Here is a 13,925-nt window from a genome sequence, read left to right as displayed (position 1 = left end):
AAGGTTTTGTTTGAGGGCGTGGAGAACCAGCGTGTGTTGGTGCAATAAATCAGCAACAGTGGTGCCTGAGCGTGGACTGTGCAACAGATCTAGGGCGGTGGGAGGTTGTCTTCCGTACAGAGCATGGAACGGTGAGGTTCCAATGGCATAGTGGTAAGTCGTATTGTGCCAAAGTTCTGCTAGATGAAGATATTGGAACCAAGTGTGAGGATGTTCGCCAGCAAAGCATCGTAAGTAATCTTCCAAACTTCGATTAAGAACTTTTGTTTGTCCATCAGTTTGCGGATAGTAAGCAGAACTGAACTTTAATGTTGTGCCTTGAATAGGTGTTTCCAAAAAGTGTTGACAAATAGGGGATCTCGGTCTGAGACAATGGTTTTTGGCAGCCCATGCAGACGACAAATCTCAACTGAGAATCGCTTGGTGAGTAATCCATGGGGCTTTGTTTGCAAATACTTGTTACGCTGACATGTTGTGCATTGTTGAATGTAGTTCTTGATATCTCTAGTCCACCTCGGCCAGTAGAAGGCAGCAACAATGCGAGCAAGGGTGGGTTAATGCCGAAATGACCCGCTGTGGGCGATTCATGTAGTTCTTGGAGGATGCGGTTTCTGAAATTGTTGGTATCTAGAAGAAACACTTGGTGACAAAAGAATAGTAGACCATGACGGACCGAGAAGAGGCTGGGTCCTTGTGTATCTTTAGTGCAAGCGTCAACTAATTTTGCTCCTTCTATGGTGGAATAAAATTGTTGTAACTCTTCAAACAACAATGGTATTGGCGACGAGAGTGCAAGCAACATTGAAGACGAATTTGTGTCTTGGCGTGAGAGAGCATCTGCAACCACATTTTGTTTACCAGGTCGGTATAGAATTTGGAAATCATATCCCTGTAACTTTGATGTCCATCTTTGTTGTTCTGGAGTTTGTATTTTTTGTGACTGAAGTGTATTCAAACTTTTTTTATCTGTGATTATTTTGAAATGTTGCCCTAACAAGTACTGACGCCATTTTTTTTACTACTTCTGTGATTGCATACATATCTCGGACATACACAGATGAAGCTTGGAGCCTTGGACACATTTTCTTGCTGAAGAAGGATAGCGGGTGCCCCTTTTGGCTGAGTACAGCCCCCACGGCTACTGCAAACGCGTCTGTTTCCACAACAAAAGGCAAGTTAAAATCTGGCAGGTGTAGTGTAGGAACTTGAGATATCAGGGCCCAACAATAATAGGCCCAAACGTCATATTATTAAGCCCAAATGAATGAAGGCTTACATTATGTAATTAATCAGGTGTTATTAGAAAGTTTATGAAACAATGTAAGGCCAATTTAGTCCATACAACTTCTATTTAGATCAGTTTTTAACAGTAATGAAAGGAGAAGAATTTTGATGTTACCTAGTGTTCAATTATCTAAGTGTAGCTGTAGAAGAAGCCTATCACATTCTAACAACTATTTTACAATATGCTCTATTGGTTAAAACTTTATCAAAGTCCACAAAATCTGGACAAAAAATTGTATTGAATAAACTCAGAACCCAATAAGATTTAGCACAATTTTATTTTAAGACAAATTCTGGTTAATAGCAAAATTTGTATTCGAAAGATTGTCTTACTGAAATTTCTCTTCTTTAATATTTCCATCGTATAGGTTACACTGTTGCTGAAATAGTAATGTCAAAAGAACAAATATATACTTTTTTTTTAAAATGGTGTGCATAAGTTATATTGGTTTCTATTATATAAATGAACTATTTTAGGACTTTTTTTATGTTATTCTCGACAATGGTAATTAGTTTTGAGTGTTTATTATTAATTGAGTTTGGAAGATAAAATGAAAATTTTGAATGAAATTTCAACGTGGAAGACAGAGGTATTTAAAAGGTTATTTTCTTTTCAAAATCATATTATTTATAATCTCTCCAAATTTTCTAACCATTATTGGAGTTCTTTTTCCAACTTTTTCTTGTTACAAATGTATAGAATATTTTTATATATAGAATTACGTTGCTAACCATCCTCCGATATAAATATATAATTTTATTTATAAAGTTTTAAATGATTTTTTATTTTTTAAATCAAATGTAAATAATTGATGGACTCGAAAATAGGATGAGAATAATGCATCCGTTTGTATTCCGTGATTTGAAGAGCCTGAAAAGGTGAGGATTCTCCAAAATCTGATGCATGAAGAAAAGAGAGGAATGAATGAGAGTAAAATTGCATTATTTTACATTTCTACCCTTGCTTCTTGACATTAAAATCGTGTGTTCTTTCACAGGGGCACAATAAAAATTCTCATAAATGATGTACTCATACAAAAAGCAGACTGAATATCGAGGTTGCGTTTTCTAAAATCAATTTTGTTTTTCATTTGGTAATTCATGGTGTGTGTCAATAATTGATGTTGCCATATTTTTCATATAATCGATGTTTGATATATCATAATTGATGTTAGTCTATTTTATATATATATATATATATATATATATATATATATATATATATATATTATGTATATTGGTTTCAAATGTATTTTATTAAATTATTTCATATTTTTATTTAAATAAAATATTAAATAATTTATGATTTTTTTTTAGATTTTTATTTAAATGTAATATTAAATAATTTAAAATATTTCTTTATTTTAATTTTTATTTAAATACAACACTAAATAATTTAAATTTGTAATTATATAAGATTATGAATAACTTTGAAATTTTATTTTTTTAGATTTTTTTTAAATGACACATTAAATAATTTAGAATTTATTTCTATTTAGAATTTTGAATAATTTTGATTTTTGATTTTAGATTTTTATTTAAATAAAACATTAACCAATTTATAATTTGTATTTATTTTAAATTTTAAATAATTTAAAATTTAATTTATTTCATATTTTTTTAAATATGATATTAAATAATTTAAATTTGTATTTATATAACATTTTGAATGATTTAAAAATTTCATTTATTTCAGTTTTTTATTTAAATAGGACATTAAATAATTTATATTTATATTTATTTAATATTTTGAATAATTTAAATTTTTTATTTAAATAAAATACTAAATAATTTAGATTTGTATTTATTTAAAATTTTGAATAAATTAAATTTTATTTAATTTAAATTTTATTTAAGTTATAAATTAAATAAATTAAGATTTTTAATAATTTAAAAATTTTATTTATATGAGACATATATGTCAAAAATATTTTTACATAAATTTTAATTTATTTACATTAAAATAATTTAATTATATTTAATTTACTTTAATTTTAATCAAAAAATATATTTATAATCTTACATTTTTATCAATTAAAAAAAATATTTTATTAATTAAACTTATCATCTTATTCACACACTTTTTTACATTTTTCCTTCATTTCTTATAATTGTTTTTTTAGTAGAAACAACTATATTTTTGTACTCATTCTCTCCTTAAATTCTCAACTCAAACATATCTTCAAATTCAAATAAAACATATAAATTTAATTGGCAAAAAGTGAAAATGACAACACACCACGTGTTGACATTAATGTTGACTGTTAAATAAATGGCTGAAATGACACTTTGTATTTAATGCCTTTGTCGAAATTCAATCACAATACAATGCAAGAATTCATATTTCCAAAGGACACTACAACTCCAGTTTAAAAACTTTAATTTTTATTCATTCGTATTTATTTTAAATTCATTATTCTTCTTCTTAAAATATAAATAATAATAAATATATAATAATATATTATTTGTCATAAACCTAAAATATAATTTATAAATTAAATACATTCATTTATTATAACCTGTAATTATTATACAAATCATGAGTTTAATTATTTATTTATTTTAAAATAATTCCTAAAAGTACTTTTATTTTAAACATGTACCGGTACTGGGCGAGGCTAGGACCAGCCTGGCTGCCCGATACCCAGTCGGCTTGTCCGAGAGACCGAGTAGCCGAGACTTTTGGAGGCTTGGCCGAGAGACCGAGTGGCCGAGACCTTTGGAGACTTGGCCGAGAGACCGAGACCTTGGAAGACCTAACTGGGACGGTCGAAGACCACATGGATTTGGCCGGTGGCCGACCCTCACCATGAGAATTTGGCTGATGGCCGAACCCCATCACAATTAATTCTCAAACCAAGATCAGTGAAGCTAATCCATCATCAAGAATTAGGTAATGCAACCCTAAGCGATATCCACCTCGATAAACGGGCCCAACAAGGTACGTCATTTATTACTGTTCACCTACCTGAGAGCTGACCACCCGCTTTACTAACTTGAGCGTCGGAGTGCCTTCGCAGGTACCCCCACCATCCGGTGTTCACCCGACGATCGTGTGCCGAGTGCCGAAGGATAAGCAGGAGGACGAGAAGAATTTCAGTTCATCACCCAGTCACCTGCCCGACCGAAGGAAGGAGAAGAAGACTTCAATAGTTCTCTAGGTCCCATCTCCCTAGCAGGAACAAAACAATATATATTTCGTTTTATACTTAGAAGATACATTTTTGGTAAATTATTAAAACATTAATGAGTAAATTTTATTTTTTTACAAAGAAAAAAATTCAAGTCAGATTACTATAAATAAAGTACTAACTCGTACTTTCCTTTAACTTAATTAAAAAAATTATGTATTTAACTATATGCACATTGCTAATATTTTTAAACAAAATCATTTTTATAAAAGATTTAATATATATGTATACACACATTTTGATTAGATAAAATTACATTATAAATATTTTAAAATTTAATTATAATGATATTATAACTAGATATATTTAGATGTATCTATTTATTACATTGACATTATAATTGCTATTATTTATATTAAATATGAAAGTTTAATATACTGATGAGTTTAACTAAGCTATTAATGTAATTAATAATTATTTATGTTTTAATTATTCTTTTAGATATTATAAAATACACTGATGTAATGATTTATAATAAGTAACATTTCTATATTTTTCTAATCCAATAAACATGTATGAAAAATATTAAAATAAATATATAAACATAATATAAATATATTTACAATTTTTTCATGTTTCAAAACATATAAGACTTTAAATATTTACATAAAATTAATACAAATATTCAAAAAAAATATAACATTTTCATCATCCAGTTTCTTATTGAGAAACTCGATCACCTGTAACATCATCTACTCTCGTGTAAATACACCATCATCACATATTAAAGAAAACAACCACAAAACAAAACGAAGGATAAGCTAGTTATTTTTAAAACTTATAATATAACTTTAAACATTCACAAAAAAAACCATTAATTCTCATGCATTTCACATAACCATCAAGCGTCTATCAAAAATTTACGATTCATCTTTCTCATGTCAGACTTTTACTCACTCACAACATATAGACACTTGACTCAATTTCTGGAAGACTCGTGTATTGAAATTAGCATCCAAAGACCTCCACCTGTCATATTACTCGCTTTGAAATCAATACAGTCATGCGCATAATCATCTCATCATCTCATCATCTCATATGACAAGGTAAATCTATTAGATATGCTCTGATCAGTTCTTTCAAACCTCAAACTCAGCCAAATGGACCTCTTTCGACTCTCACCAACTGAATAAATTCATCTATATGATCCATTATATCAGTAGAGTCAGGATCGTCTCTTTCACAGGACACTCACAAATCAATACACCTTAATAACAATCTCAACATGTTATTTTCTTTTCTGAAAATAATGTCTTGATCACACTTTCACCTCATTACATACATCATTTAATACATAAATGCACCATTTAATCACATCTTGTTTTAAACTTTTATAAACCATCCAAACATATCTCAAAATTCACTTAAACATATAATTAAGTTCCTTTAATAATATTTTTAAATAAAATTTATACTTTCCACTCAAAAGAAATAAGCAATAATACACTAGATTTTCAAAAGCTTGAGCAAGAATTTACTCGCTTGAGTGAGAATGGGTCTCGCTTGAGCGAGATTGAACCGAGAGCACAATTTTTTTTATCTCAGGTCTCGCTTGAGCGAGATTTTTTCTCGATTAGGTGAAAAAGGACCCGAGAGCACCTCACTCTTCATTTTATTCTTGCTTGAGCGAAAATTTTCTCCTTGAACGAAAATTTTCTCGCATAAACGAGATATGCAGAGAATCTGCATAATCCTATTATGTTGCTGAATTAATTGTCATTCAACTCATAATTTTAATAATCTTCACATTAAAAATGTCAGTTCTTACTCAAATATGCTTTATAAATTAAACATCGTCTAAAATCAAACAACAAATTCTCATATTCTCATCAAACATCACATTTTAATCAGATTTTAAATAATTCAACAAACTATTTAAATACAATTAAACTCATTTATATTACCATTCAAACACTTTCAATTCTCAATCACAACACTTTCATTATCTTATTCACCTTAAAAATCACTATATAATAATATTCAAAATAAATTTTTTTAGTCAATATATTACTTTATTCTTAAAAGAGACAATCCTACAAGAAAATTTAAAAGACTGGTGACCACATCACCCCTTATTTAGATCTTCTAATCTAAGGTTCTATTGAAAATTTAAAATTAGCTTCTCTTACCTAAACTTGAACAAATATTTCCTAAGAACTTCAAACCTACCAAAAGTTCAATGGTAGCCTAACCTGCACCATAGAGTCCTGAAAAAAATATAACTATATCACTAAAACCCAATTTGAGTCACATAGAAAACAAAAATGAGTTTCCTCTATTAAAGATTTTGATCGGACAGTCTTGTAGTATTCATTTCTAAGAGTCTGATGACAGACTCCAATCGTCAAACTGATAAGCGAAAAAGTTAGAATCTTAAAGAAAAAACAGGAAAAAAAATGGTGATTATTTTAAAATGAAACTTAAATATTAATTTTTTATTTATATATTTTTTTCAACTTTAATAATAAAATATTTATATATCATTTCAATTATATCACTTTTATAGATTATTTTTTTTCGGTCTTAAGACTATTTTTTTCGGTCTTATTATATAATGTAATTTTCACTAAATCTATACCTATATATAAAGGGGATTCCCCTCTTAACTGCTCTTAATTTTTTTTCCTATTTTATCCTTATATTAATATTTAATTTTATTATTGTATTATGGTTATTGTGTCATTTCTTATTCCCCTCTTAACTGCTCTTAATTTTTTTTCCATTTTATCCTTACTTAATAATTTATTGTATTAATTTATTTTGGTTATTTGGACATTTTATAATTTCAAAAATTAATAAAATAATTTTAAAACTTTAAAATTTATTTTATTTGTTATTATTTAACTGAGAGTGGATAGATTGATTAGTTATTTTTCTGTTTTAAAGATCTTCTCCTCTATTAAATAAAAAATTAAAAATATTTGTAATATTTTGTGGACCACTGAGAGTGGAAATTTGTTACAGTTACTTTTTTTATTTAATCTGATATTCTCTTTTATTAAAATGGTAGAATTTTAAAATTGATTTAAGAAAGGGATTTTATGATTATCCACTACACATAACCCACGTGTATCCTATTTTCCACTTTCTCTCTCATATATAGGTATCTACTCCCCACTTTCTCTCTCCAATACACATAACACATTCTTTTTTTATCATACTTCTCACTTTCTTTTCTCTTTTCCTTTTCACTTTCATGTAAATAAATAAATTCATTCATTCTCTTTGTCATATGTAACTTTTAATTACCGCTTTCCACTATTTTATTAATCTACTCTTTAATTGTATACTCTTTAACTTCTCATTTTAATTTTATTAAGAGAAATTGTTTATGAAAAATAAAAAAATACTAAAGAAACAAAAATAAAAAATACGGATACACAAACACGTCAGTGCCTGTGTTTCCGCTAGTAATTATAATATAAATTACATTAGTTTTAATTATTTATTTATTTGAAAAAAATTGTTCCTCAAAAAATATTTTTTTTAAATAGAACAATTATATAATTTGTATTTAGGGAATATATTTTTAGTAATTTATTAAAATATTAATAGTGAATAAATTTAAATTTGGAAAAGAAAAAATAGTCAAGAAAAAGTTCTATTATAAAATATTATTGGGCTCCATTATTATTTCCTTGAGTTAATTAAAATAGAACAATTATTTAAAGAATATATTTTTAGCATTTTATTACAATTTGTAAAACTTATTAAAATATTAACGAAACAATTTAAATTTTGGCAAAGAAAGAAAAGTCAAGTCAAAGTACTATAAACAAAATATTACATTCTCAATTATTATCATCTCCATTTCCTAATTTAGGAAGAATTTTGTTTTTGTCTATTACCATTTACAAAATTTGGATTAACATTAGTTGTATTTTTAGGAAGTAAATTATATCTTTACTTTTTAAATGAATATTGAAATTAATTATATTTATTGATTTTTGCTTAAAACTCTTAAAAGACAAATGAAAAAAAGGCACAGAGGGTAAAGAAGGTTCAACATACCATTTTCAATTAACTTGCATTCGATTTCCCACTACTATTCTATTGTTTCAATGAACAACGATATAAAAAAGAAAAAGGAGTTTATTTATAAGGTACAAGTTAACTAATTAAGTAATATCTTACAACACTGACCGATAAGCTTTTACTGAGTAAAAGCAAATTCAGTAATTAAAAAAAAAATTGAATACGTAATGAAGTTAGAATTATGAAAATGAAATAAACAAAAACCTTGTCTTTAATTATATATATTAAAGATGAAATAACATTAATAATGTTGTTTACCAGGCAATGGAATCTCAACCACAAATAAAATTATAAAAAGTTAGAAACATAAGAACACGAACTCAGAAATAATGTCAGATGGCTCCTTGCATAACTTTTATTCTGTATTCCGATTGTTCCCACAATTTCCTAAACATGTTTCCAGAAATAAAAATCATAGGGATTGAACAGATTAATTAATTAGGGTAGGCAGAATCAAGCGCCAATATACGAAGCAAACCATCTAATGTCACGCCGCCACTTTTGTCGCCGCCACCGAAGAGTATCATGGCGTTGATGTCTTCGTCGGTTGCGGGAAAGCCCGCCCAGGACATATAAGCCTTAAGGTCGCGGTGGCTGAGCTTGCCGTCGCCGTCCTTGTCCATGACCCTAAACACGTCCGCCATGGCCCCACTACCCACGGGTAGTGTCTCCGCGTTTCCCGTCACCACGCGCTCAAACTCCTCGTACTCCACGAACCCGTCCTTGTTCGTGTCCGCCACCGTCATCATTGCCCCGATCAACTCATCTCCGCCGCCGACTCCGCCATGCACACCGGCGTAGAAGGCGCGGAGGTCGTCGCGGCTGATTTTGCCGTCGCGGTCGGCGTCGAGGACTTCGAATGCGGGGCGGAAGTCGGAGGCCGCGGCGTGGGTGGTGAGAATGCGGCCAGAAGGGCACATGGTTTGTTGTGTCGCGTTTGGACGATGATGATTCGAGGAAAAGCAATTTGTGTGTGTTGGCTTTTTGTGGTTGTTGAGAGAGAAGAAAGGAGATGCTTGTGTTAAATAGACGAGGCTCCCAGATTTTGGGCCCCACGATTTCGGAGTTGGGATCACGGGGCTTGGGCTGCAAGGTGTTGGACCTCATGCTCTGACTAGATTACGTATGTGCTGACGTCATTGGGCTTTCCATTTTCTTTTCGATTCCAATTCTAGAACTTTCGTGGACACTACTCGTTCAGCAAAGACATAATAAGAGAATGAATATTGCATAAAACACCGAATATGATTTTGAAAAAAAATTAATACATCATTATTATGTTTATATATTGCACAAATATTCACATGTAATATGATTCTTAAATAAATATATTTTTAGCACAAGTTAACGTGATAGTGTGGAAGAATAAAGTCTTCATGGAAGTTGACGTTATTCCATGGCCAAACGCGCTTCTCCTCACTTCTCACTGATCTCTTTTCTCTTCCTCCAAATCAAACTCAAATCCTCTCCTTGCCAACCTTTCCAACTCATCCCCATCTCACACAATTCAAACAACTTTCCATTAATAACTAAAAAAAAAGTGTTTTTTTAAAGTTTGAGAAAATCTTGCTTAACATGTCATGACTTATGTGTAATAAGTTTAAATTACACAATAAATTCATATCATTTTGGGATGAATTTTTAGGCTATTTTTATAATGAAATCGTATTACGTTGTTATTATCTTTTTCATATTGACATAATTTTTCTATGTTGTTACGATTTTTTCATATTGACATAACTTTCAAAGTTTAAAAAATAAACTTATTTTAATAATAAAGAACAAAAATTATTCCATTTTTATAAAAAACTTTAGTACATTTTACCTTGTGATATAAAGATTGGTTTGTAATAAAAATATAATTACTAAAAAAATATACTTTACCCTACTTTTTAACTATATACTAGAATTTTATCAAATCTCTGAAAAAATAATTAAGTTTGACTATGTAAAAAGTATATTTAAAAAGGTCCAATTCTTAAATAAATTTATGTTCTTCAATAAATTGATTTCTAACTCTCATTGTAAATATATTGTAGAAACAAATTGTACTCTTCCAAGAAACGAGAGATGCTGTAAGAAAATCAATTTGTCGAGATTTGACCTTCTATAACTTCAAGACAAGACTTTAACTTGTTTAGCGTGCAACGTTAATTATTAATAATGTCATAAACCGATTGAATTGTAAAACAAAACAAAAATGACTAAGAAAAAAATGAAACTAATAAAACAAAATATCTTGTCAGCCTAGAAATAGAGTACTAATCGAAGGAAATTTCCATGAAATTATGAAAAGCTTAGCCAAGTTTTCTCCTTTATTTATAGGTATCATGCTCATTTACATCGGAACATTGTAATCAAACTTTTTTACATTATTAGGTTGTTTTATTATTATTTAGGATTTTTTTAATATATATCACACTAGTGTTATTATTATTATTATATATAGTAGATTTTAAGTTTTATTTATTATTGTTTGGTATGTGATTACAACTGTATCATTTCAATATTTGTTGTAAAGAATAGTCGTAACTAAAATAAAATATTTCTCTTAAAAAAAAATGTTATTTCATAAAAAATTGAAACAAATATTATATACTAAATACACTAATTTTCTTCACATTCATTAAAATTTACTAATTATTACACATAAACATTTTCCAACGTTTTAATATTTTCCCTTTTGTGTAAAAAATGCGTTTTCCCAATTTTTAAGAAAGTGTTAAATATTTTAATTTTCCATAAATTAATTTTAATTGTAAAAAATATTTTATTTTTAATGAGTGTTTGTAGATAAGCTATATCAAAAGTCTTAACTTATCATATTAACAATACGTTTAGTAGACGGGAAAAATTTAGGTTTTATTATGGGAATTTGATGTTGGAATGATATTTTTTTATGTTTTGTTTATCTTTTAAAAAATAACATTACCATTAAAATATTTTCATGGAAAGAGTTAAAAATATAAATTTCTCAAATTAAAATAAAAGTTTTATAAAAAAACATGTTACTGTTATTAAATAGTCTAATTTAATAATAAATTAAAGATTTTTAGCAAAAATAATACATTAGTTTTTATTTATAGAGAAAAATTGTCCCGACCTCAAGTCGTTGGACAGCATCGCTAGGGTCAATCACCGCATTCGAGGTATTGTCCGCTTTGGAGGTCGGTGCTCCGTCACGGTTTTGTCCTTAAAAGGCGCCTCGAAGGGTGAAGGGAGTATATAAACTGCCCTTGGCCTCGATTCCTGAACGATGTGAAACTGTATTGGCATACGGGAACAAGCCCCCCAGTCGAGGTCTAAGGGGAGTTTGTCCCCCTAGCTGAGGGGCGAAGGAGCCTCTTCGGCCCCACGGTGGGCGCCAATGTTCCGACCTCAAGTCGTTGGACAGCATCGCTAGGGTCAATCACCGCATTCGAGGTATTGTCCGCTTTGGAGGTCGGTGCTCCGTCACGGTTTTGTCCTTAAAAGGCGTCTCGAAGGGTGAAGGGAGGAGGGAGTATATAAACTGCCCTTGGCCTCGATTCCTGAACGATGTGGGACTGTATTGGCATACGGGAACAAAAATTATATAAATATTCTTAACAATATTATTAGAATAAAATATACAAGAATATGAGTTGAATTGTATTTTTCAAAACAAAATTTCAAGAAAGAGAAAAAACAAAATTTATAGAATTTGGTCTCAAACACTAAGAATAAGTTTAGTTCATGAAAATTTCCATAACTTCGCTAAAAATAGTTTTATAATAAGTATTGTTCATATACCGCTAGTATTTTTTTTTCATAATAGTCACTTGCAGAATTTTTTCAAAGAAAGAAGGAAAGGTGTAAAAAAAAACATCTAAAAGTAGACGAATGAGAAATATGAGTTCAGATTTTCTTACTGAAACGTTAAAAAAGATAATACAAAGTTTTACAAAATTTGAGTATCACAAAGAAATGCACATATATATGTGTGTACTCTTATTTTTATTCAGAGAAATCTTCATATATATCATATCTAACTTTACATAATAGGTTGACTAATAAAGGTTTTTTTTCCATCTGATATTGAAATTTTAGACGATATTAAGACTTTAAACAATATTTTTATATGATTTTTTTAATTTTATTTATTTATATATTATTAATCAGAAAAATTGGTAACCTTTTTATATCTAACAATTGATCTAGTGATCATAGAGATAATAAATTTTCAAATTCATAATTTCTTGAAATATAAAAAATATTCTGATACCAAAACTATTATTTTTAATTTATAGTCGGAATAAAAAAGTTTACACTACTATTGGATCATAAGTACACTCAAATTTTAAAAAAGGACTACTAAGATTAATTTGAAATTGAATAAAATATATAATAGTAGAGCCGTAAAGTCAGTAATTAATGTAAATTAATTCATATTTATAATAGTAATTAATACAACTTCATTCTAATTTAAATTTATTTTCATAATAACAGTAATTTAAATTTTAAAATTTAAAATCAATCACAGTGTCTTAAGTTGCGTGCCAAAAATTCTCGTATATGCAAGAAGGGAGCAAAATATAAGTCAATATTGGAGGTAGAGAGAGAGTATTGATCTTTCTCCGAAACAAATAATCAAAATTATAATTTTCAAACAAATGATTGAATATTCAATATTTGTTTAAAAATTATAAGACTTTCATTTAACAACAAAATATAATTAAATTAAATTAAACTATATACACACTTCACTTATATTTACCAACATGCTGTGGATCCGAATACTAAACAACTCATCTTTTTAAATAAAATTTTAGGTAAAAATTTTGAGAATTAAAATAAGAGGTTTGATGATTAATAAAATTTTCTGAACCAATTACCAACAAAAATAAATATTTCATTTTCTATACCAATTAATAACATGATAAAAATAAATAAACACTTTAATCTGTAAAAGGCCAATTCATGTACTATTAATAAAAAAAAAAGCAAGTAAAAGATAACTTTTAAATTAATTTTTTAAAACTAATAAACTCATTAAACATAATAATTGGAATATTAGCATTAATTATAATAGTAAAATGTGATTATATAATATGTAATTGAATTTAAATTTTTAAAGTATTTTATCCGTGCTTTGTCTAAACGTGTAGATAATGGAAGTGGGAACGCCGTAGTTTATTAGAGAAACACGTTTCTTTTTGGTTTAGGGTTTGTGCTTCGTGCTTCCTTCGTTTGGTCGGTTCTTTCTTAAGTTGTTTATATTTGAATACGGTTCCTCTTCTAAAGTTTTCTTTTTCATTTGTCATATTCCAAACTAAAAATAATATTATTTGCTTTTTCTATAATCTGTTACTTAATTTGTAATTAATTTATGTTTATATACACTTATTATGATATAAAAATTATAAAAGAAAAAATCATAATTTTTTACTAAAATCA

General features: G+C 28.4%; 1 protein-coding gene and 1 long non-coding RNA gene across 2 annotated transcripts; one reads left to right on the top strand and one right to left on the bottom strand.

The window, feature by feature from the left end:
* The first annotated feature begins 683 nt into the window (after positions 1-683).
* On the top strand, positions 684-1,398 carry LOC137807024 (uncharacterized). The gene is made up of 2 exons (XR_016519590.1): positions 684-861; positions 1,064-1,398. It is a non-coding gene; the product is annotated as an uncharacterized LOC137807024 (long non-coding RNA).
* A 7,432-nt stretch (positions 1,399-8,830) lies between these two features.
* On the bottom strand, positions 8,831-9,523 carry LOC137807023 (calcium-binding protein CP1). Its single transcript, XM_068607441.2, has one exon. It carries the CDS (start codon positions 9,428-9,430, stop codon positions 8,945-8,947), a length of 486 nt encoding a protein of 161 aa, XP_068463542.1. The 5' UTR covers positions 9,431-9,523; the 3' UTR covers positions 8,831-8,944.
* Positions 9,524-13,925: the final 4,402 nt, after the last annotated feature.

The sequence above is a fragment of the Phaseolus vulgaris genome, chromosome 3 (assembly GCF_051622355.1).
Source record: "Phaseolus vulgaris cultivar YP4 chromosome 3, ASM5162235v1, whole genome shotgun sequence".
NCBI classification, from domain to species: Eukaryota; Viridiplantae; Streptophyta; class Magnoliopsida; order Fabales; family Fabaceae; genus Phaseolus; species Phaseolus vulgaris.
This window is presented reverse-complemented; position numbering and strand designations above follow the sequence as displayed.